This window comes from Giraffa tippelskirchi, chromosome 5, assembly GCF_054371585.1.
Source record: "Giraffa tippelskirchi isolate mGirTip1 chromosome 5, T2T-mGirTip1v1.2.pri, whole genome shotgun sequence".
NCBI classification, from domain to species: domain Eukaryota; kingdom Metazoa; phylum Chordata; class Mammalia; order Artiodactyla; family Giraffidae; genus Giraffa; species Giraffa tippelskirchi.
This window is the reverse complement of record NC_137279.1, coordinates 180511941-180535006: the sequence shown is the minus strand read 5'-3', so window position 1 is coordinate 180535006 and position 23066 is coordinate 180511941. Positions and strand designations below refer to the sequence as shown.

Sequence of the window (23066 nt, the reverse complement as noted above, 5' to 3'; positions counted from 1 at the left end):
TGGCTTAAAGCTCAACATTCAGAAAACAAAGATCATGGCATCCAGTCCCATCACTTTATGGCCAATAGGTGGGGAAACAATGGAAACAGTGACCGACTTTATTTTGGGGTCTCCAGAATCACTGCAGATGGTGACCGCAGCCATGAAATTAAAAAACAGTTGCTCCTTGAAAGAAAAGTTATGACCAACCTAGGCAGCATCTTAAAAAGCAGAGACATTACTTTGCCAACAAAGGTCCATCTAGTCAAAGCTATGGTTTTTCCAGTAGTCATGTATGGATGAGAGTTGGGCCATAAAAGAGCTGAGCACTGAAGAATTGATGCTTTTGAACTGTGGTGTTGGAGAAGACTCGTGAGAGTCCCTTGGACTGCAAGGAGATCCAACCAGACCATCCTAAAGGAAATCAGTCTTGAATATTCATTGGAAGTACTGATGCTAAAGCTGAAGCTTCAATACTTTGGCCACCTGATGCAAAGAACTGACTCATTTGAAAAGACCCTGATGCTGAGAAAGATTAAAGGCAGGAGGAGTAGGGGACGACAGGATGAGATGGTTGGATGGCATCACCGGTTCAATGGACATGAGTTTGAGTAAACTCCAGGAGTTGGTGATGGACAGGGAGGCCTGGCGTGCTGCAGTCCATGGGGTCACAAAGAGTCAGACACGACTGAGCAACTGGACTGAACTGAACTCTCCAAGAAACCTTCCCCGTGTCAGTTCCCCTCAAGTTCAGGAGTTCCAGGATCCCACCCACAGATCACCTGTCCCCACCTTTTCTGCCCTTCCAGACACTTTGCTGGCCCCTCTGCCAGAGAACAGCCTCCATTCTGCCTTCAAAAAGACTCTTCACTCGTGACCCCGGAGGGCCACTGGAGGGCGGGGAGCTGGGCAGCTTCATCTCTGGCTCAGGGCACAGTGCAGATCAGCACCCGCTGGTTTATGGGAATGTGAGGCCATCGTTTCAAGAGCACAGCCATCTCCACTCATCCTAAATGGAGAAAATCTCTATTACAAGAATCAGACCAGCACTGGGGCTGCTTGCACTCTTGCTGGGAGACCAGTATTTTACAGTACACAATGGGAGAATTACAGGCTAGATCTGAGGTCCCCAGTGACGTCTGGACTCAAAGAGGAAATGCAGAGGGAAGCCCAGGAACATAGGGACAAGGAAGAGGGCAGGAGATTTCAGAGACCCTGACTAAGTCTGACAAGGGGACACCCTCAACTCTGTCCCCTCTGCATGCGGAGTCACCAAGACTTGTGGATTCACTCTAACAGCTCTCCATCCCATCTCTATTAGAGGATCATTGTTGTATTGACCCCTCGCATTACTGTACCTGTCTCCAACTGTAGGTCCTGATTCCATGCTCCTTCCAATCCGTAGTCCCCTCCGCATCCAGCCTCTGATCAGGTCCTGGGTACTTTGAATGGCTAGTCCGAAGCATTCTTACTGGGTTTAGCAGTCTTGTAGAGATTTACCTGTTGGGTAAAAGGAAGACTAGGCATGGACTTAAGACACCAGCAAGTGACTGGATTTAAGATTTGATATATTTTTAAGTTTGAAGTGATCTTGGGGAAATCTGAATTTTATTGTATAAAATAAATCATACATTTATTTTGAAGTTTTATCTTGAACCCACATTGGGGCGCCATAACCATCTACTGTCCGGAGTCCTCACCTGGCCACTTGCCCCCCAGTCTCTCCAGGCTTCACTGAACAGCTCACTTGCATGTGCTCACCGACTCCAACCCAGCTCCACGGTTGTGTGACTTGAGGGAAGTCCCTTAACTCCTGGGTGCCTCTGTCTCCTCATCTGTTAAGTGAGGTGGGGAATGGGGGTGCAACTCCCCCATAACAAGGTGTGAGCAGGAAAGAAATGACACAGAACATGGCTGGCACACAAACAGCGCTGGCATCTGCTATCGTTATGTTCTTTGGAGTCGAGGCCTTCACACAAGCTATCGCCTCTACCTTGAAACACTCCACTCCTAACCAATCCATTCCAGCTTTCGGAGCTCAGTTTACGTGTCTCTTCCTCCCAGTGCAGCTCCTTAACCATAAATGAATAAATGAGGTGAGATTAGCACCTAGGGAAGGGTCTGTGCAGAAGGTGGTGGTGGTGTAGTCGCTGTCGTGTCCAACTCTTGGGACTCCATGGACTGTAGCTGCCAGGCTGCTCTATCCATGGGAATCTCCAGGCAAGAATACTGGAGTGGGTTGCCATTTCCTTCTGTAGGGTATCTTCCCAACTCAGGAATCGAACCCAGGTCTCCTGCGCTGCAGGAAGCTTCTTTACCGACTGAGCTATGCGGAGCTAGTCAATCGAGGAGTTTCATGCGGAGCCCAGTCTGAAACCGCTGAGGGCCGTGATAGTTAAGATGCGCAAAAGATCAGGAAGGACGTCAGAGCTCCTTTACCGGCAGGAGGCACATCCCGCACGCGGCTGGACCCGCACCGGCGTCCGAAGGGTGCACAGCAAACCTGGCGATGACAGCGCGGCTGCTGGGGCTGCCGGCCAGAGGCGCCGACCGAGAGCGTGCCGGAGCCAGGTGGATGGGCGCGCCAGGAGCCCCAGCGAGTGTCAGATGTCCGGGAAGGAGCCCCCAAAGGCTCACGCAAGAGGACTGCGGGGAAGACGCCGGGAGGCCGGCCAGCAGCTGCAGTGGCGGGAAACTCGGGCCCGGATGCTGCTGCTAGAAGGATGCGACCCACTCTCTAGATTTGGCTGGTACCCGCGAACCCCTCCACCTCTAGACCCGACTGAGACGTCTCGGATCCTGGGGCGACACCCCACGGACCAGGCAGGGCTGCTGGGTCACTTCGCGGGCAAGACCAAGAGTTGGGATCCGACTCTGGCAGGGCGATCCAGGAAGGACACGCCTCCGAGGGAGCGCAGGATCTGATCTCCCCGACCGTGCTTCTACCCTGGGTCCCCAGGCCCAGTCCCCGCGCCCGCCCGACAGCGCAGCCAGCGAGGGGAGGCGAGTCCAGGACGACAGCTAGGCCCCCGACAGGACGACTGCGGATTTCTCGCCGGATCACCTACACCGAGTCGTATCTCGGTCTCCACCACCTGCCACACAGAGCCCCTTTCCAGAGCCTTGTCCCCGCCCCTGTGCCCCCATTGGTCAGGTCCGGGAGGCGGGACCCGACGGCTCCCAGCTGGACAGAGAGAGGTGGCCGCCGCTGTACAGACTGTGTCCACACCTCCGCGAACCCGACGGCAGCTCTCCCTGCGCCAATAAGCTGAGCGGCCTCGGCAGCAGCCAGACTGTCGGGCGCAGCGGAACGGACAGACTAGCCGACAGTCCCTGGTTCCCGGAGGAGCCCCTGCCCGAGGCGGTGCGGCCGCAGCCGACGGTGCGGGAGCTCTAGGGACCGCGCCGCGTTCGCGGGCGACCCACGCGCCGTCCCGCCGGCCCCAAGCCAGGCCCGCCTCGCGCCATCGGGGCGGCCCCGACCCGGGCCCCACTGGGAGCGGATGCGCGCGCGGTAAGGCCGCCGGGTCCCGCCATGGCCGCGCGCCCCAGGCCGCTCTGGCTGCTGGGCCTGGCGCTGTGCGCGCTGAGCGGCGGCGGCGTCCCCGGCCCGCGACCCCCGCTCGGCTGCCCGCAGCGCCGCCTGGGCCCGCGCGACCGCCGCGACCTGCAGCGTGAGATCCTGGCGGTGCTCGGGCTGCCCGGGCGGCCCCGGCCCCGCGCGCCCCCCGCCGCCGCCCTGCTGCCGGCGTCCGCGCCGCTCTTCATGCTCGACCTGTACCGCGCCGTGGCCGGCGACGACGACGAGGACGGTGGGGCCCCCGAGTGGCGCCTGGGCCGCGCAGACCTGGTCATGAGCTTCGTCAACATGGGTGAGCGCGGGCCCCGGGCGGGCGACGGCGACCCCGGGAGAAGGCGGCGGGCTGAATGGCCCCACGGGGAATGAGCGCGAGCGGCAGGAGCGTGTGCGCCACCTCGGGCACGGGGAGCGCCTGCTGGGGGCGGGGAATCACCTTGTCGTGGACAAGGACCTGCGGGAGGAAAACCTGCCCGGCTCAGGGCAGCGAAATCTTAGGGATGTGGGGGTCGGTGAGCTGCTGGACCGGCAGGGACGGACGAGGAATGCGAGTCCCAGAGGCGTGCACCTTCACCTCCCCCCCCCCACCCGCCGAACACCCCCGACGGTAAGATTCCTGTAGTGTCAGGTGGACCCTGGTAGTGCCAGGAAGACAGTCTGGTCCTGGCGAGACAGATGAGTAAACAGAGGCTGTGATGCTGTCACTGTGATAAGGGCGGTATGAAGAGCAGGACAAAGTTCAGCGTGGAAAACCCTGTCACGTCATCAGAGCACCAGAGTTGAGGTGAGGACCCAGATGTCCTGAGCCCACACTGAGCAGCCTCTTCCCTGGGCCACCTAGGGGTGGGGGCAGGGGAGGGGAAGGCGTGGACTGAGCTCAGTGGGGCAGAGACTGCGGTCTTGTCACCCTGGGCTCACATCTGGGACTTGGCTTGTCAGGAATGAGTGTCCAGGCCCAGTGAATGACCCTATGGGCAGTTTGAACCCCCTTTGTTCTCCCAGGCAAAGCCCAGCTTTTCCTCTCTGCAGAAATTATACTCCAAATCGTGAAACCATTTACCCTTAAAGTTCTCAACGATCACCTTGTCCATAACCAAACTTTCTTTAATCTACATTCATGAACATAGGTCTCCCATCTGCTTTGCTTCCTGCCAGTGGCCAGTGAGGGGAGGCAGGGACGGTCTAGGCTGAGACAGACACCAGGCTAGACCTAGAGACCGAGGACCACAGCTCAGGCCCAGGTGGGGAGAGCTGTGGGACCCAGAGCAGAGAGAGGCCCCTTGCCAGGGCCACCAGCCTTTCTTCACCTTGTAACCCTCCCAGGAACCCTGTTGACACACATGATATTCATCCCCATCTCCCAGATGAGGACAGTGAGGCTCAGAGACGCAGTGTCTTGCTCAGGACAACGTGACCTCTGTGTAGCCGAGACAGGACCGGCCCAGGTTGTTTGGCCCTCCATCCCGGGCTCAAGGAGGTGACAGTTCTGCGTCAGGAGGGCAGGCTTTCATGGTGGAAAGAGCTGTCAGAGGGGTTTCAGCAGAGGGACCCAGGGGTCAGAGCAACAGCAGATTTTGTGTATCTTCAGCCATTTGCTTCCTACGGTAGGGCAAGAAGAGGAGACAATCTGGGAGGCCTGTCCCCTCAAACCAGAGCTGGTGATGGGCTCAGGTGGGAGAGTGAGCCACAAGAGGCAGCCGTTAACCTCTGCTGAGAGCCCTGTGCCAGGCTCAGGACTTGAGCTGGTGGGTTCAAGATGCCACCTTCATGGTTAGAGATGGACAGGGTGGGGAGCTGGGGACAGAGGCGACCATATGTGGAACTGAGGCTGGAGCTCTGTGCTGGGGATAAGCTGAGCCCAGGGAACAGGACCAAAAAGAGCTGTGGATACAGTCACCCTGAGAATGCCCCCATGGGAGCCCTCCATCTGTGAGTCACCACCTAGCCCAGGTCCCTCTTCCACTAGCACCCCCCAGGGTAAGGGGTACACGGCCCTGGTGAGAGCTGCTGTGAGTTAAGCAGCACCCTGAGCTCAGGAGGACCTGGTTCCCCTCCTGCCTCTGCTGTGTGGTCCTGGGGAAGTCCCTGCCCTCTCTGAGCCTCAGGTTTGTCCTTATAAAATGGGGCTCCTCATGGTCTGTCCTCAGAGTTATTATGAGATAGACTGATAGAGCAGAAAGTCAGCCCCCTTTTAGGGGGAACCCGGCCCTGGTCAGTGCTGACCTCAGCCTCTCCTAGCTGCTGCTCAGCCTTGGTGTGGATGTGTGGAAATGTCCTCACCTGTTGAATAGACCGGTGAAACCCAGAAACAGATTTTTAAAGCCAACCAAAGGTGTTCCTACCAGCTTTTGAATAAAAACAAAGACTTCAAGTACCATAGGGCTATAAATGTAGCAACTTGTGAAGCTGTTTTACCAATCTCCTTCCATGGGCTCAGAGAGGTTAAATAACCAACCCAGGGTCACACAGCACATCCATGACATCATTGAGACTAAGGATTCCAAATTCCAGTTTCTCCCCACGCCACCTCTGTGTGCGTTCATGGAGATCTAAGACTTCTGACGCTGTGGATTAACAAGCCAATCTTTGTTCAGGGGAAGCCTGGTGTGTGGACAGGTCCAGCCAGCTGTCAGAGGGCCTTCTTTCTTTATTCTGATGTACTAATGCACGAGTAAAACTCCTTCAGTTGGAGCGGTTTAACTGGTAATTACGTGGGCTGATGTGGGGATTAGGCACCTACCAGGGTTGTTTCCTCCTTTGGAGGCCCCGGCCCCCTGGCCCCTGAAGGTTGGCGGGCCCTGAACCACCATGGAGTCTAACAGCAGAGTCACTGTGGCATCAGCGCCCACACCGAGGCTCCCACGCCCGTGGCCTCCAGCTCCCCTCTGCTGCCCGCCTCACTGGCTCCTGAGAGGCCAGGCCTGGGGCTTGCTGGGCCCTGACCATCAGCAGCACCTGTAGGACCCGGAGGCCTGGGCCTCTCAAAGGCTCCCGTCCAGGGGTCGGGCCTCTGTCCGAGCAGACACTTCAGGGGCCTACTGGAGGCATGACTGGAGCCTGTGCTGGGGGCCAGGGCTGTGGTCAGAGCCTGGCCCGCCTGGCCTGCCTGTCAGTCTCCGCCCGTGGACTCTTGGCTCCCTTTGGCCAGGACACAGAGAGAGGGCTGGGACCTCGAGGAGAGGACAGAGCTGGTCCCTGGTGTCACCTGAGCTCCGGGGAGGAGACCCTGAGCTGGGAGGCAGCACCCAGGGTCTTGGCCCTCCCAGGCCCACCATGGATTCCTGCACGGCACTCCCTTATCTGGTCCCTTCTCAGCACACCGCCCACCCCTCCGCCCAGCTCAGGTGTGACTGGCTGGACCCTGAGGGTCACAGGCTGGCCCGGCCCCTCCGGAGAGAGGCAGGAGAGACACCTCTCATGTTCCTCCTGAATCCTTGCCCACCTCCTGTTCGCAGAGCGGGGGTTCCCATGCTCCAAATTGAGAAACTGAGCCACAAACTGCACTGCAGACTGACGTGTAGTCAGAACTGAATGGGACCGTCCTCTCCTTTGTCCTGACCCTTCCCTGAGCTGGACTCACTCATTCTCGTGGTCCCGAGCAGCTGAGGAGAGGGGTGTGAGAGAGCTGAGGCTCTTGGATTCGGGAGAGGCAGGGCTCCGTGGGAGTGAGGAGCCTGCCCGGGTCCTGTTCAGCCCCCTGACCTTGAAGGAGTGACCCTTCACCTCCATGAACCCCGGGGTCACTTACTTTGGTTCCTTACTACAGAGTTCTTTCATATTTTCCTGAATTCACTCAACAAACAGTCACGTGGTACTTGCTGTGTGCCAGGCTCCATTCTAGTTCCTGGAACATAAGAGGGGACGAAACAAAGGCCCTCTGTGGAGCCGACCTTCTGGTGGGAGAGACATATAACTGTACATCACCTGCAAGGTGACTGTCACCTGGTCCACACAGTGACACCCTCTCTGGGTATCAGGAGGGGAAGGACAGTGTGAGGACAGGCAGGACTGGGCTGGGGGTTCTGACCTGGACTCAGAATTTGCTTCTTGACTCCACCTCCTACTCTCAGTGTGATCTGGACTCTCCAGTCCACCTCTCGGAACCTCAGTCTCCTCCTCTGTAAACGGCGATACTCACAGTACCCTCCCTGGAGGCTGTTCAGGGATTGTGTGAGCTGACACCCAGTGATGACCACACACCCAGAATTTCCACGTCTGTCCTTTCATCTCATCTCACAATTACTGTCACATCTTTGTTTTAAAAGGCTCAGAGAAGCTAGGTGGTTTTCCCAAGGCCACACCCAGCCTGCACATCTTCTGCTCTTGGCCTACACAGAAGTGGCCTCTCCCCCAGCCCAGGGCCCGTCATTAGGTGCAGTGCATGCTGCGGAATTCGACTGTGTTGAATGTATGTTGTAAACTGAGAATTCTATTTTTAAAGTGTCTTTATTGTTTTGGGATTTACAGATAATGCATGCTCACTGTACAAAATTCAGTTTACAGAGGATCATGTAGCATGAGTGCCCCTGGGAACCCTACTCCTACCAGCCCATCCCCTCAGGCAGAGCCACTTTCTGATTTCCATCACCAACCAGTCCTTTGGTCTGTTCTTGAACTTCATGTGAATGGAATCATCTAGTACATACTCTGGGTCTTTCACACAACAAATTTTTATTGAGATTCACCCATGTTTTTGTTGTGTATATTGTTTGAATATAAATGAGTTGTCTTGCATTGTAAACCATTCTTATTTGGGACATTTGAGTTGTTTCCAGTTTTTGATTTTGCATAGAACTGTCTAGATATCCTTGTACATATCCTTGTACATGGGTATACTAAACCTGGATTTTAATCCTGACTGCGCCACTTGGGAGCTGCAAGACATCACACAGCTTCCTTTTAAAGTCTCTGCACCTCATTTCCTTCACTTTAAAACAAGGTTCATAAGGACTGCTTCCCAGGGTTGTGTAGGATCAGTGATACATGCGTGCAGGTCAGATGCACGCCTGCTACACAGTAGGAACATAATATGTGGGAGCTGATGTATCACATCCTGTTTCTGAGCCCTTACTCACATTGTACCCTCTGCATAGAATACACTCAACTCCATTTCTTCTAAAAAGGATGGGCAGGGGTTTCCATAAATCTGATTCTTCCTACCCCTCTCCTCCCAAGGATACAGACTGCTTCCATGATCAGAACCCTCACCCTTGATTGCTTGTATTTCTTAGGATTCTGCCTGTATGATCTGGGGGCACATCTAACCTGTCTTTTTGCCACCTCCCCCTAGGAATCTATGAATAACCTGAGAACAGGGACCAAATGTGAGTCTCATGGCAAAGCCACCCCCCAATCAAATCCCACCCCCCCAACCCCCCATCCCTGTGTGGCCAGCTCTCAGGGCAGACGGCCACGCTGAGGGGAAGAAGCGGCGGCAGGCAGGGAGCACCGAGAGCCGGGAGAAGGAGCACAGAGCAGGGCCAGCCTCCCCGTCTGTGCGGATCACCCGTCCCTCCCCCGGGACCCGAGTCCCCGCAGGGCCCTGCCTGGAGGACCGTGGCCTCAGCAGGTCACTTTCGGGCACCTGTTGATGGAAGAACCTTGTGAACAGGTGACCGCCCCCCATCCCAGTATCGCCACCAGAGCAAGTCCAGGTCCACTCATTTCACACAGGCTCCAAGTCTGCAATTCCACCTGAAAGACCCCTAACCTGACACATGAAGCCCGGCCGTCCTCTGCCCCCCTGGGCCTCAGTTCCAGCTCCCACCAAAGAACGCGCCCCCCGCCCTCCCCGCCCGCTGATGGCCCCCCGCCCCCCACCCCGGGGGTGAGGCAGGCACAGCAGGGAGGACACGGCCAGTGCTCAGGGGCACGCACTCCCCGCGGGACAGAGGGCGTGTGTCACCATGACCACGTCCTTCTGGAAAGCCCCACAGTTCGGGTCTTTCCCGGGTTGACCTGGAGGAGCCGCATCCTCGTTGCTCACATCTCCTGGGATCTATTTTTGGCCGTGGCGGGCTTGATGTGGTACAGCGGGCGGGTGCCCCTTTTAATTTGGGCTCTGAAGCTGGCTGAGGTCTGGATGATAATTATGAGCATGGAGCCATTTATGGAAACAGGTCCTGAAAAAGTCAGTAATGAGAACTGACTAAAAATGCCCCAGAATGAAGCGGGGGCCTGCTCTTGGCAGCGCTGAGATTCCTGGGTGGGAGGGAGCCCTTCAGGAGGCAGGACCAGGAGGTGATGGAGTCCGCGGCTCCCTCGAGACCTCCGGGCGGTGGAGACCTGGGTCTTGTCTTAGGTCTGAGGGGCCCCTTGGCCTCATTACCGGTGGGACCAGCCAGACAGGTCCAGCCCGTCTGCCTCCGGGGCACCGAGGGAGCCTGTCCTTGTCGGGCTGTGAACAGAGGCAAGTCCTGCAGCAAATTGAGAACATGGGTGGCTTCAGATGGAGGTCCAAGGTGACCTGGAAGCCACTCCCAGACCAGCAGGACACCCCAGTTCAGGGGCTACACTGCTGGACACTGAGTCACTGTCTTGGGAACCCGGAGCCCTTGGGAAGAGGGGCCGGACATCCCCTCTCTGAGCCCCGGGGACACGAGGGGCTGGACAAGCAGACCTCCGAGGCCTCCCGTTTTCACCCGTCTGTTCAGTCTCTGCCCTCAAATTGGTCACCGTCCAGAGGACAGATGAGCAAGGGATGGGGACCCCGGGACAAGGAAAGGGAGAGACTGGCAGGCTGATGTGTGGGATCAGGGGAGGGCAAGGGGGCTGCTACAGCTGGACCGAGAAGAAAATAGCCTTTATACTTGGTGGGGTGGGCCAACCCCTGGGAGAGGGCTTCAAGGAGGGTCTCCAGGGGAGGGTGTTTACACCAGAGGGCCCAGGAGACCATGAGGATGGGCCGGGCCAGCTCAGGAGGCCTGGAAGCAGAGTCAAGCTTAAGACCCTCCCATGGGCCCTGAGGGGCTGGGGAAGAGCTTGAGGGCAGGAAGGACTGTCAGGACAGAAGGTTGCATTTTCTTTTTTAAAAATTTTATCAAAGTATAATTGATTTATAATGTATTAATTTCTGCTATACAGCAACCTGATTTAGTTATATATATACAAGTGTCTTTTAAGTTCTTTTCCCCCTTAGGTTATTACAGAATATTGAGCAGAGTTGGCTGGGCTGTACAGTAGGTCATTGTTAGCTATCTATTTTAAATATAGTAGCATGTACATGTCAATCTCCAGTTCTCAATCTGTCCCTGAAACTAATATTTCCAATTCAAGCTTAGGATTATAGACTTTTATTTAAAAGCTTTTTTTATATTTTATTTTTCTATTTTCTTTTGCACTGAATAATTTGGTCCTAACAGCATTAATATGATTGTTGCTGTTGTTCAGCCACTAAGTCATGTCCGACTCTTTAATAGGTATAGAATAACATCATCATCATAGTAATATGCTTAGTGAAAAATTAAGATTTATTTTTTAATTTTGTCCTTAAGCTATTCTACTAGGGATATACGTCAAATTATTCTGTTTGAAAATTACTTGAAATAATTCCTCACTGTGTGGTTACACCACCAACTCAATACACCCACCATTTGTTTACTTTATTTTGCATTTTAGTGTTGGGTATTACTTTTCGGTTTTATATTTTGAATTACTTTTGTTTTATACTTATGTGAAATAGTTATAAAATTTACAAAGCAAGGGACGTTTGGAGAGACCTAGCTTCCATGCCTGTCTCGTACACTGTCTCTGTTCTCTTCTTCCCGCAAAAGGTAACTACATTTTTTAAAATTAATTAATTTATTTATTTTTGGCTGTGCTGGGTCTTCACTGCTGCTGGCGGGCTTGCTCTAGTTGTAGCAAGCAGGGGCGCCTCTCTAGTTGCAGGGCCAGGACTTCACACTGTGGTGGCTTCTCTTGTGGAGCACAGGCTCCAGGGCACCTGGGCTCAGTAGTTGTGGCACACAGGCTTAGTTGCGCTGCAGGATGTGGAATCTTCCTGGACCAGGGATCAAACCCATGTCCTCTACATTGGCAAGTGGATTCTCAACCATTGGACTACCAGGGGAGTCCAACTACTCTTTTTTTTGTAATTGAAATATAGTTGACATAGACTAGCATGTTAGTTTCAAGTATACTACGTAGAAATTTGACATTTGCATACCTATGAAGTGATCACCATAAGTCTAGTAACCTTTTGTCTGCATACAAATGTATTATAAAATTACTGACCATATTCTTTATGCTATATGTTATACCCCATGACTTATTTAGTATAACTGCAGGTTTGTACGGAGAAGGCAATGGCACCCCACTCCAGTACTCTTGCTTGGAAAATCCCGTGGATGGAGGAGCCTGGTAGGCTACAGTTCATGGGGTCGCTAAGAGTCGGACACGACTGAGCGTCTTCACTTTAACTTTCCCTTTCATGCACTGGAGAAGGAAATGGCAACCCACTCCACTATTCTTGCCTGGAGAATCCCAGGGATGGCGGAGCCTGGTGGGCTGCCGTCTGTGGGGTCGCACAGGGTCAGACACGACTGAAGCGACTTAGCAGCAGCAGCAGGTTTGTAACTCTTAATCCTCTTCATCTATTTCACCCACTCCCACTATTTTTAATAAACTTATTAGTTTGTAGTTTCTCTCTCCATTTAAAGAATAAAATTGCGTATATATATGTACATATGACATATATACATTTTTATAATATTTATATTTTTTTAATGTATTTATTTATTTATTTTTGGTTGCCCTGGGTCTTCATTGCTGCATGGGCTTTTCTCTAGTTTCATTGAATCTGGGCTACTCACTAGTTGCGGTTTGCAAGCTTCTTATTGCTGGTAGCTTCTCTTGTTGCGGAGCACAGACTCTAGGGCACACGGGCTTCAGCAGTTGTGTTACACGGGCTCAGTAGTTGCGGCTCCTGGGCTCCAGAGCACAGGCTCAATAGTTGGGGCACACAGGCTAAGTTGCTCCACATCATGTGGGATCTTCCCAGATCAGGAATCTAACCCGTGTCTCCTGCTTTGGCAGGCAGCTTCTTAACCTCTGTGCCACCAGGGCAGCCCCTAATATCTGTATTTTGACACGTTCTTAGATAAAAGGCATAGTATCTGTACTGTTCCCCTTATTTCTTTTTAAAATAAAACTATCCTCTGGAGATCACTTTCTTGCAGAATATAGATGATCTCTTTGTTCTAATTTACAGCTCTTTAGCACCCCATCATGAAGAGGTACCATGGTTCGTTTATTCCGTCTCCTACTGATAAACATTTGGATTATTTCCAGTGTTTTTCTGTAACACATTACAAAATTGGGCTGTAACAAATAGTCTTGTATGTACATCTTTTTGTATTGTACATTTGGGACAGTTTTTAAGAAGTGAGATGTCTAAGTCAAAACATGTATCATTTTGCTAAATGTTGCCAGATTCCCCTCCATGGGGATTATGCCATTTTGCCTGCCTGCCAGCAACACATGAGTGCTTGGTCTCATCTTAGAGTGTCTTAATTGAAAGATTTCTCCAAAGTACCATATCTAAAGTAACACCACACTGAACTGGAACTATAATTCCAATGTTTAAGATAGATATATCCAGAAGAATAGAAATAAATACAGACATATGTTTATGCACAGGTTAGGATTTGTTGTTGTCATTCAGTTGCTAACCCATAGAGTAAATTAAATGTGCATGAACCCATAATGATAGAAATAAATAAATGGATAATTATGGGAGGAAGGACAAGTCTTCTTTTCAAAGAAATTCCAATTAATAAATGTAGAGGGAAAGAAGGAAACAGAAAATCACTATTGCAGATAGTACAGTAATAATTGCTACAGGCAAGAGCCACTCCTGGGTGCTAAAATTAGTGGGCAAAAGTGTGAGGAAAAACAGGATATATGCACAAATCTCAGTGTTTCTCCCTCAAGATATTTATCATTTCCAAAAGAAAAATAATGACATTACAGTGAAGATACCTGGCAGATACCACCTTAACCAAAGAATTAGTAATCACTAGTAATGCATGTTGACATTATGTCATCCGATTTGATGTGCTTAGAAGGGGACATTATATCCATGGTGTTCTTCTCCAAAATCTGTAACTTCAATTTCATAATGAGAATGCGAGAACACATCAGATAAACCCAAACTGAGGGACAGTCTACCACATACCTGACCGATGATCTTCATAATGGCAAGGGCATGAAAGACAAAGAATGGCTTAGCACTTGTTACAGGTCAGAGCAGATCAGGGAGCCCTAACAAGGAAATGTGATGTGGGATCTGGGATGGAATCCTGGAACAGAAAAAGGACATAAGTGGGAAAACTGGCAAAATTCTAGAAAAGTCTATAATGTACTTAATAGTATTATACCAATAACAGTTTCCTGGTTTTGAACACTATGCTGTGATTTGGTTATGTAAAATGTTATCATTAGGGAGAGCTGGGTAAAAAATATGGGAAGTCTCATACTGTTCTTGCAGCAATTTTTCTCTTAATCTCAAAATCAAAAATCACTACAAAATTAAAGTTAAAAGCATAAAGTGACCCCACATGCCCTCTTTTCACCCCCTCTTACTGTCCTTCACAGGGCTCCTCGCTTACAAGGATTGTCTGTTTTCTACCTGATTTCCCTACTGCACGTAAGCAGGCACAGGGGCTGGCCTGTCTTGTTGACTGCAGCTTCCCCAGTGCCGAAGTACTGACTTGCATACAATAAGCACTGCTTTCAAATCTGTTGCATAAATGAATTAATCAATGTTCCCAGATATGCCCAGGGAAAAATGAATGGAAAATGAGTGTTCTTAGAAAACCTCCAGAGCGTGAGAAGACAGCATAGGCAGGGGTCTTCTCCCACATGCCCAAAGGTGAAATTATGGGACACTCCACCCCCATGCAAGATTAGGAATTCCTACCCCAGATTCTGCAGATGGAAAAAATAATTTACTACCCAGAAACCTTGCTTCAAACATCAGTAGTCCCCCCCCAGGACATTCACAGAGACAGGATTCCTGGCAGGACTTATCTCAGATGGCCAGGAGCCAGAACATAGGTCAGGCAGGGACCACTTCCTGCCCTACAGCAGCCCCACCCGTCCCCCTCGCTGCCTGTCTGAATCTGCCAGGGGACCCGGGAATGAACTTCCCAACTCCACAACCAGCAGCAAATTTTACCGGGAAAACCCAAGAAATCACATTGTAAGACCTTGGCCTTTCCCCTAAATTCCCTCTACAGAGCATCCCACAGCTGCAGCAGGGTGGGAAGCAGGGCCAGGTCAACTCCAAGGTGGGGAGCTTATGCCGTTTTTGCAGCACTGGCTGGTGGAGGGCCACTGCAGTGGAAGGAGCCCAGAGGAGAGCCAGAACTCCTGGGTTCTGTCTCTACACGTGCATAAAAATGGGAGAAGACTATGCAGTGATCTTTCTTCCTTGAGCTCTGATGTTCTGGAATCGTCAGCACATTCATAAAGAAAGAGTCAGGTGTTGCTTTACGCCCAAGCCAGAACGCAGTGGACGGCCCCACTGGCGTGCTAGGGGGACTGCGCTCTCCTGGCCTGGGCATCTTTGGGAGATTCCAGATCTTGGTTAGAGGGGAAAGTGGAGGCTGGACATGAGTGTGCACTGATAAGGAAACACTCCTGAATAATCAAATAGAAGCATGTGCCGGGCCACAGCCAAGTGCGGCCACAGGAGCAGACAGGGCTTTGGACCCTTTCATTTCATTTCTGTATCAAATGGTCATTTTGTAGATGTGGATTCTGAGACCCAGAGGATCAAGTGTCTTCATAAAAGTCAGGCAGTTGGAAAGGAGGCTCTTTGAAGCCATCCAACTGCCTTTCATTTGCACTGATAAATTTTTATGTGATATAATCTTTCATTCCATAATTTATTTAGAAGAATAAAACTGAATGTCTATCTTTCGTCTTCTATGGCTCTTGAGTCACACATGAAGCCCCCATTGGTGCTGGCAGGATGTTCTTACTTTGTTATGTCTTTGTTATGTCTATGAGGAAATTAGGGGTCAACACCCCTCCCACCTCCTAAGGAATGGCCATTGCTCCTATCCCATGATCCCTGCCCTTTCACAGCCCTGTGTGGAAAGGATCCTAGGACCTCCCCCCCTACTTCCCAGATGAGCAGACTGAGGCCACCCACAGGAAGTACCTGGTTGCTAACAGAGTCAGGGCCAAGACCAGAAGCCCCAGTAGGAGATCAGAGCATCTACCCCACTCAGTGCTGTTTTAGTGGCTAGAGCAGGGGCAGCCAGCCCGGGAACTACCATAGGGAACATCCAAGTCTCAATAAATGCTGCTCCTTAACACCGGCATCTGAGAACCATCTTCCCTAATCCACAGAAGCAACTGCTGAAAAGCCATACATCCACACGGTTCCAGCAGAGAAAGGGGGGGGGGGGGCTCTCCTTTGGCTAGTGACAGTAATGTCTAATTTATTGCCTCATCTCAGAAGTTTTATCCATTTCTGATGAAAATCATTTTCCTAAAAATGTCCCACCTCTGGTGCCTGCCTGGAACAGCTGGGGCAGGCAGTTTCCTGTGAGGGAACTATGGGGTGGGGGTTGGGTGGGCATCGCTTTCACAAACCCACAGCACAGAAGCTGGGAGCTGAGGTCAGTCCAGGGGAAAAGGGCTCTCTGGACCCAGCACATGTGGGCTTCCAGGTCAGCAAAGGACAGAGACCGCAGAGCTTGGTGCCCATGGAGCTGGCAGGTTCATGGTTGTTCCCTCAGTCCTGGAGCCAATGTGAGTCAGTGTCAGGCCTGCAGACAGGTTCCCAGGGACACACCTGTCAGCCCCCTCTGTGCCTTGGGAGCAGATACATTTAAAGATGCTTTGAGAGGGGTCCTGCACAGGGCATGGCTGGGCTACCCCTTTTCATTCTTGGGGTCACTCCCTGGGACAGCCAACAGCCTAGACCTATTTCATCCTGCAGATCAGGGCTGCTTCCATAGCCACGTAACAGAGGTGGTCTCTGCAGTTACCTAATCCATGGAAATTGTCCCCAAAGCTGTGTGTGTGTGTCTGTAGGGAGGAGGGGACTCGTGTGGTAATATTCATGGGGGGCATCACTTGGTAAAGGTCCAGAACCCTGCCCTCCACATCCTGTCTGTGTGGGAGGACCTGGATCCACCTGTTTCATGCTGCTGATGAAACAGCCTGGCTCGTGACTGGGCATTTGCTGTGGGTCCAGCCCCCGACAGACGATGGGGGTTCTGTTCCCTCCTCCCTGGTCTGGGGATGAAAAGCCCATCTCCTGCCCAAACATGTGTGTCCACTGGTCCCGCCCAGCACAGCTGTTTGCCCATCCCTGGACCAGGTCCCCACTGTGAGGACAGGAAGTGCTCCCACATCCGCCTCCACCACCAGCCTGGTGACTTGTGGTCGCTGAGTCCAGTAGCCAGAGAGAGAATTTTTAAAAAGACTCACGAACATGTAATTAAAATCTCAGTGTTGGTTTTAGGGGAAGGCTGAGGGCGGCTTCCGCCCCTGCTTTGTGGAAACACAGATTTTTAGTGTTTGAAAGTGACAGGAGGCTAAAGTGAGGTGCCCTAAATATACTGTCCTGGGCATTTCCGGCAGCTGGGGAAATGTGGGGTTTACTCCACTCCTGCGGTCTCTCACCCAGACTGTGAGAGCAGCCCCGCCACCAGCCCGCCTTGGGTCCCTGCAGTCTGGGCTTTACCCTCGCCTCCACACATAGCTTCCACTCCACCCTCTGCCCACGATCCCCTGCTGCCCAGAACCCTGGCCCTCCAGTGGTCAGAGCACAGCCCATGCTCTGAGGCCAGGATTCCAGCCCTTGCAGTTGGGCCACAGCCAGACTCACACCCCGAGCCCCAGCTCCGCACACCTGTGCTAGAGGTCCCCTCTGCCTAGAAAACCTGCCCTCCCACCTTCTCCACCCACCAAGACTCCATCCTGTCCTTCAAAGCCAGTTCAGAGACCGAGCCTGAACTACAAATGACCACCAGCCCCGCTCTGTCTTGCAGGGGAGCGCGACCCCACCCTGGGCCACCAGGAGCCCCACTGGAAGGAGTTCCGCTTTGACCTGACCCAGATCCCGGCCGGGGAGGCCATCACAGCCGCAGAGTTCCGGATTTACAAGCTGCCCAGCACCCACCCGCTCAACCAGACGCTCCACATCAGCATGTTCGAGGTGGTCCTGGAGCAGTCCAACAGGTGCCTGCCCCACACCCCCCACACACACCCACTCAAGCCTCTGTCAGAGTGTCTGGTCCAGCCCTGGGGTGCATTTCCCAGAAGACAGAATGGGAGCTTCCTGGGCAGCCCACCCTCAGAGAAGATGTTTGGCCCAAGGTCATCTCACCATGTGGGCAGGCCAGCATCAGCCCTGGATTCAAGTCCCCACCTTGCTGTCTTGGCTGTGGGACCATGGATGGGTCACTGAACTCCTGAGCCTCAGTTTCCCCATCTGTACACGGGCTCTGTAACACCTTTGTAGAGTAGACACAGTGAAATAAGGCCTGGAAGGCACCCAGGCCGGAGCCAGGCGGGTTATGCCCCACTAATGGTCCCCCAGCGGGCCCTGGAAACACAAAGGCAGCTGTGCCGGCCCTCGGTTAATTGTTCTTTCGTGTCCACAGGGAGTCTGACTTGTTCTTTTTGGATCTTCAGACGCTCCGATCTGGGGACGAGGGCTGGCTGGTGTTGGACGTGACAGCAGCCAGTGGCCGTGCGCTCTTGAACCGTAACAAGGACCTGGGACTCCGCCTCTATGTGGAAACAGATGGTGGTAAGACTGGGGTCAGTGTCGAACCTTCCCCTGGGGGCTCCTCCAAGGAAGCTGCTGGCAGCAGACACAGCGGGATCCCCCTCATTTGGCCCTGGAGGCCTGGCCTTTCTCAGTCGAGGGGACTCAGTGGGTAGGGGGTAAGGGTCCCACGGTGTGGCACAGCAGGAAGCCCCCTACGGGCAGAGATCCTCTCCTTCTGCAGGACCAAGACTAGAGCTGCTAAGAATGAGTTCCTGTTTTCCCTCGCCAAGAAATGGGAGAGTCTTTCTACTCTGCTGCCTTCTGCCCCAGGAGTTTCCGTCATGGGCAGGGTAAGGGGATGTGCTCACACCCTTAGACTCTTAGGCAGAGGCCCGGGTATGAATCTGGGCTCTGCAGCCTTCTCAGTCAGTGACCTTGGCAGGTTGCTTGTCTTTCCAAGTCTCAGTTTCCTCATCTGTAAAGTAAGGATTCGTGCCTTCGTTCATTCATTCAGCAGGTGTTTGCGGGAGAGCCTCTTTTATCCGGTCAACGGGACTAGAAATGCTGAAGGTAGGCCCATGTTGGTGTGTCTGAGGTACAGCAAGGGGCCACCGTGGCTGGAGCACAGCGGGACAGGGAGCGATTGTGAGGAGATTGAGAGAAGTGGCCGAAATATTAAGTATGAAATCAGTGTTATTTTTTTAAGAGCAGTGGAGGATGGCAGGATCTGATTCAGCTTTTTATAAAATGTCCCTCTGAGACACTCCCCCTCAAGGAGGTGTAGTCTCTCCCCCTCCTTCAGTGTGGGCTACACTTAGTGACTTCCTTCCAAAGTGTACACAGGCTGAGGCAGTAACTTTAGGGGGGAACCTGAGTGGCACCCCCTCAGCCAGGTACTTGGGCTCCCATGAACACCTCATGTAGCTCCCAGACACCCTTGATCTGACAAGATGAGAACACTTCACCTCTGTGGTCTTTATCCTCGAAACCCGGAACCCCAGTCTCACCATGAGAAAAACACCGGACAACCTGAAACTGAAGCACATTCTACAGAAAAAAAAGACACTAATGGAGAAACTGATGAAATCCAAAATCAGTCATGGTGTTTAGTAAATAATAAGACACCAATATTGGTTCATTAGTTGTAACAAAGATACCACAGTTATTTAAATGTTAACACTTTCCAGGTGAAACTGGGTCTGAGCATGTGAGAACTCTCTATATAATCTTGGAGTATTTTCTCTGAATCTCAACGATTGTAAAATGAAAATTTCATTTATCTTATGTACAAAATAAAGATCCTCTGACTTCAGTGGGGAGAGTAGACTGTGGGGGACAAGAATGAAGTCAGAGAGGCCCCAGAGCCTCACAGGGTCGAGGTGGGAGCTGGGGGTGGGAGAGCTTGTCCAGCCGCGGGAACGGAGGAGGGTGCTTGGAGGAGATGCAGGTGACAGGACTGAGCCAGTGGCTCTTTTTAACAGGTTTGGTTTGGTTTTTGCCCAAAGTGGGGAAAAACAGAGGAGGAGCAGGTTTGATGCAGGAAGGCAAGAGGTCTCCTTCGGCGGGGTGGTTGAGGCCCGGCTAGACATCCGTGGAAATGTCGTTCCTGGACCAGGAGTGCTGGGGACACAGGTGTTGGAGCCCGTGACCCAGAGGTGGATTTTTTGGCGGGGGGGGGGGGCGGGGAGCGGGTGTTGACAGGAGTAGCGCTCTGGGAGGAAGGATGACGATGGAGAGGGCAGAAGGCCGGCGCCCAGGCTTCCCCTGAGGGACGTCGGCTCGGTGTCTCCGAGCGTCAGGCCCCTGATCCCTCTGGTCCTCCAGACGATTCAGGCGGTCCCGCCTTCCGCCTTCGCGGCCCGGGAAGCTCGGCCCCTCGGGCCCTCGGAAGACGGAGTCGGAGCGGAGCGGCGGGAACCAGCCGGGCGGGCGATTCACAGCTGGGCGCCCCCTGTTCTGTGACGCGCGGGCGGGGACGCACGGTTGCTTCCTGTCCCCGCCTGTCCCCGCTGGGCCCGGAGCCCGAGCCTGAGCCGGAGCGGAGCGGAGCGGACGATGGCGGCCCTGCGGCTTCTGGCGTCGGTGCTCGGGCGCCGGGTCCCCGCTGGCCGCTCGGGGCGCGCGTTGGCGAAGGGTGGCGCGTGAGGCTTCGCCTGCAGCGCCAGCGCGCGCGCCAGGTTCTACACGGACCCGGTGAAGGCCGTGAGAGACATCACTGATGGCTCGAGGATCATGATCGGGGGCTTCGGGCTCTGCGGGATCCCGGAGAACCTGATAGGGGCACTGCTGAAGACTCGTGTGAAGGACTTGACAGTGGTCAGCAGCAATGTGGGGGTGGAGAACTTCGGTCTCGGCCTTTTACTGGGGACCAAGCAGATCACCCGCATCATCTGCTCCTACCTGGGGGAGAACTCGCTCTGTGAGCATCAGTACCTGGCGGGCGAGCTGGAGCTGGAGATCACGCCCCAGGGCACCCTGGCCGAGCGCATCCGCGCAGGGGGCGCCGGTGTGCCCGCCTTTTACACCCCCACGGCCTACGGGACCTTGGTCCAGGAGGGAGGCGCACCCATCAGGTACTTACCAGACGGCCACATGGCCATCCTCAGCCAGCCCAGGGAGGTGCGGGAGTTCCATGGTCAGCACTACCTGCTGGAGCACGCCATCACCGCTGATTTTGCTTTGGTGAAAGGGTGGAAGGCCGACTGGGCAGGAAATGTCATCTTCAGGGCCAGCGCCAGGAACTTCAACATGCCCATGTGCAAAGCTGCCAGAACCTCCGGGGTGGAGGTTGAAGAAATTGTGGAAGTGGGGTCCTTTGCCCCCAAAGACACCCATGTTCCTAACATTACGTAGATCGCATAATACAGGGGGAAAAATATGAGAAAAGAATCGAGCGTTTAAGCGTCTGGAAAGAGGATGATGAAATATGCAAGTCTTCAGATAACATAAGGACATGGATCATCAAGAGGGCAGCTCTTGAATTTGAGGATGGCATGTACGCCAATCTGGGCATCGGCATCCCTCTCCTGGCCCCCGACTACATCAGCCCCAACATCACCGTGCACCTTCACAGTGAGAACAGGATCTTGGGCTTGGGTCCCTTTCCATTAAAAGAGGAGGTGGACGCAGACCTCATCAACGCCGGCAAGCAGTCACCCTTCTTCCCAGGGGCTCTTTTTTCTCCAGCAATGAATCGTTTGCCATGATTCGAGGGGGACACATCAACCTGACCTTGCTGGGAGCCATGCAGGTTTCCAAATACGGTGACCTGGCTAACTGGATGATCCCTGGCAAGAAGGTGAAAGGCATGGGGGGTGCGATGGATCTGGTGTCCAGTTCCAAGACGCGAGTGGTGGTCACCATGGAGCACTGCAACAAGGCCAAGGAACCCAAGATCGTGGAGAAGTGCACCATGCCACTGACTGGGAAGCGGTGCGTGGACCGAATCATCACCGAGAAGGCCGTGTTTGACATGCACAAGCAGACAGGACTGACCCTGATCGAGCTCTGGGACGGCCTAACAGTGGAATACATCGAAACGAGCATGGGGAGCCCCTTTGCCGTCTCCCCGAACCTCAGACCCATGTAGCAGGTCAAAATGTAGCCCGAGAGTGAACCTCGGTCCCAGAGCGTGTGCTTCTGCCTTCACCTCCCAGGACTGCATCCCAAGGAAGCCACAGTCACATTTGTACATTTCACCAGCATCTGGCTGGCTTTGTCCTGCCATCCCAGGCTGGTTGCCCCTGGATAGCCTAGGTTGTCTCAGGAGAGATGTGCCTTTAATTAAAAATGAAAGGAAAACAGAGATGTTGCCTTATATGTCCTATGAGTTCTGAGAAAGCTGTTTCCCTCACCCTTCTCACTGTCTGTGATATTGTTACTGAAAATGCAAGTCTGTGCCTGATGCACAGTGAGGCCAAACAATACTAAAACATTGGAGTTTGGAACAAAGAAAAGTTTATTACAGGGCCATGCAAGGAGATGTGTGGCTCATGCCCTAAGAACCCTGAAAACTTTCAGCAAAGCCCTTTTATAGGCAAGGTGAGGAAGGGTCGTGGTTAGTTGTTACAAACTTCTTGGTGACAGATCCTTTGCTCTTAAAGTCAGGTCATTGTGAGGTAAGGATGTTCCTGTAAGTCTCTACCAAATGAATGTTCTTCTCTGCCCTGACAAGAAAGGGAAAGGTCCCAAGGCACAACTTGCACCCTCCAAGGTCTCAGTCCTAGCTAAAAGGAGGCAGATCTCAGTTGGCAGCTCCCTCAGGGCCAGGTTCCCAGACTCTGCCCAGCTATCATCAGTGAAGGAGCCAGACGTCCAACCCAGCTAGCTCTCAGGCTCCTCAGGCCACCCAAAGAAGGGGGAGATCAGGTCCTGCAAACTGCGACCCAGGCAGACTGCCACCGCTATCTGGCAGCAGAGACAAGGACTGGGGAGAGGTTCACTGCTGCCTCAAGGCCTGGGCCGAGGCCGAGGCTAGTGGATGGCCTTGGTGAGGGCTCTGGAGCCCTGCAGGATACAGCCCTCAGTCTGTTCCCTGGGCACCCTAGCTCACCTGCTGGCCCAAGCCTGGGTGAGCTGGAGGCCCTCCGGGAGAAAGCCAGGATCCACCGGTTACCTCACTCTCCACCTCATGACCATCACTCCACTGTTGTCTTAATCCCCTCACTAACTGTCCTTTCTTGACAATTGGTAGCTTGTAGGTAGGACGGTTGGTTGCTTATGGGGGAGGCCCACTGAGGCACCGACCAATGGCTGAGCAGGACCCGTTGCTTGGTA

At 53.3% G+C, this 23066-nt stretch overlaps 2 protein-coding genes across 2 annotated transcripts in view; both read left to right on the top strand.

Annotated features, from left to right (window-relative positions):
* The first annotated feature begins 3514 nt into the window (after positions 1 to 3514).
* BMP8A (bone morphogenetic protein 8a) overlaps positions 3515 to 23066 on the top strand; it is a 41649-nt gene continuing 22097 nt past the window's right edge. Inside the window, exons 1-3 of the mRNA XM_081492099.1 lie at positions 3515 to 3851; positions 17566 to 17755; positions 18181 to 18329. Of these exons, the coding sequence (XP_081348225.1) occupies positions 3515 to 3851; positions 17566 to 17755; positions 18181 to 18329 (676 nt within the window). The remainder of the gene's footprint in view (positions 3852 to 17565; positions 17756 to 18180; positions 18330 to 23066) is intronic.
* LOC145506756 (succinyl-CoA:3-ketoacid coenzyme A transferase 2, mitochondrial-like) lies at positions 12896 to 22095 on the top strand. Its single transcript, XM_081492098.1, is given in 3 exon segments — positions 12896 to 21132; positions 21135 to 21437; positions 21440 to 22095. Coding segments are annotated over 3 exon segments (1530 nt in total). The 5' UTR covers positions 12896 to 20345; the 3' UTR covers positions 21880 to 22095.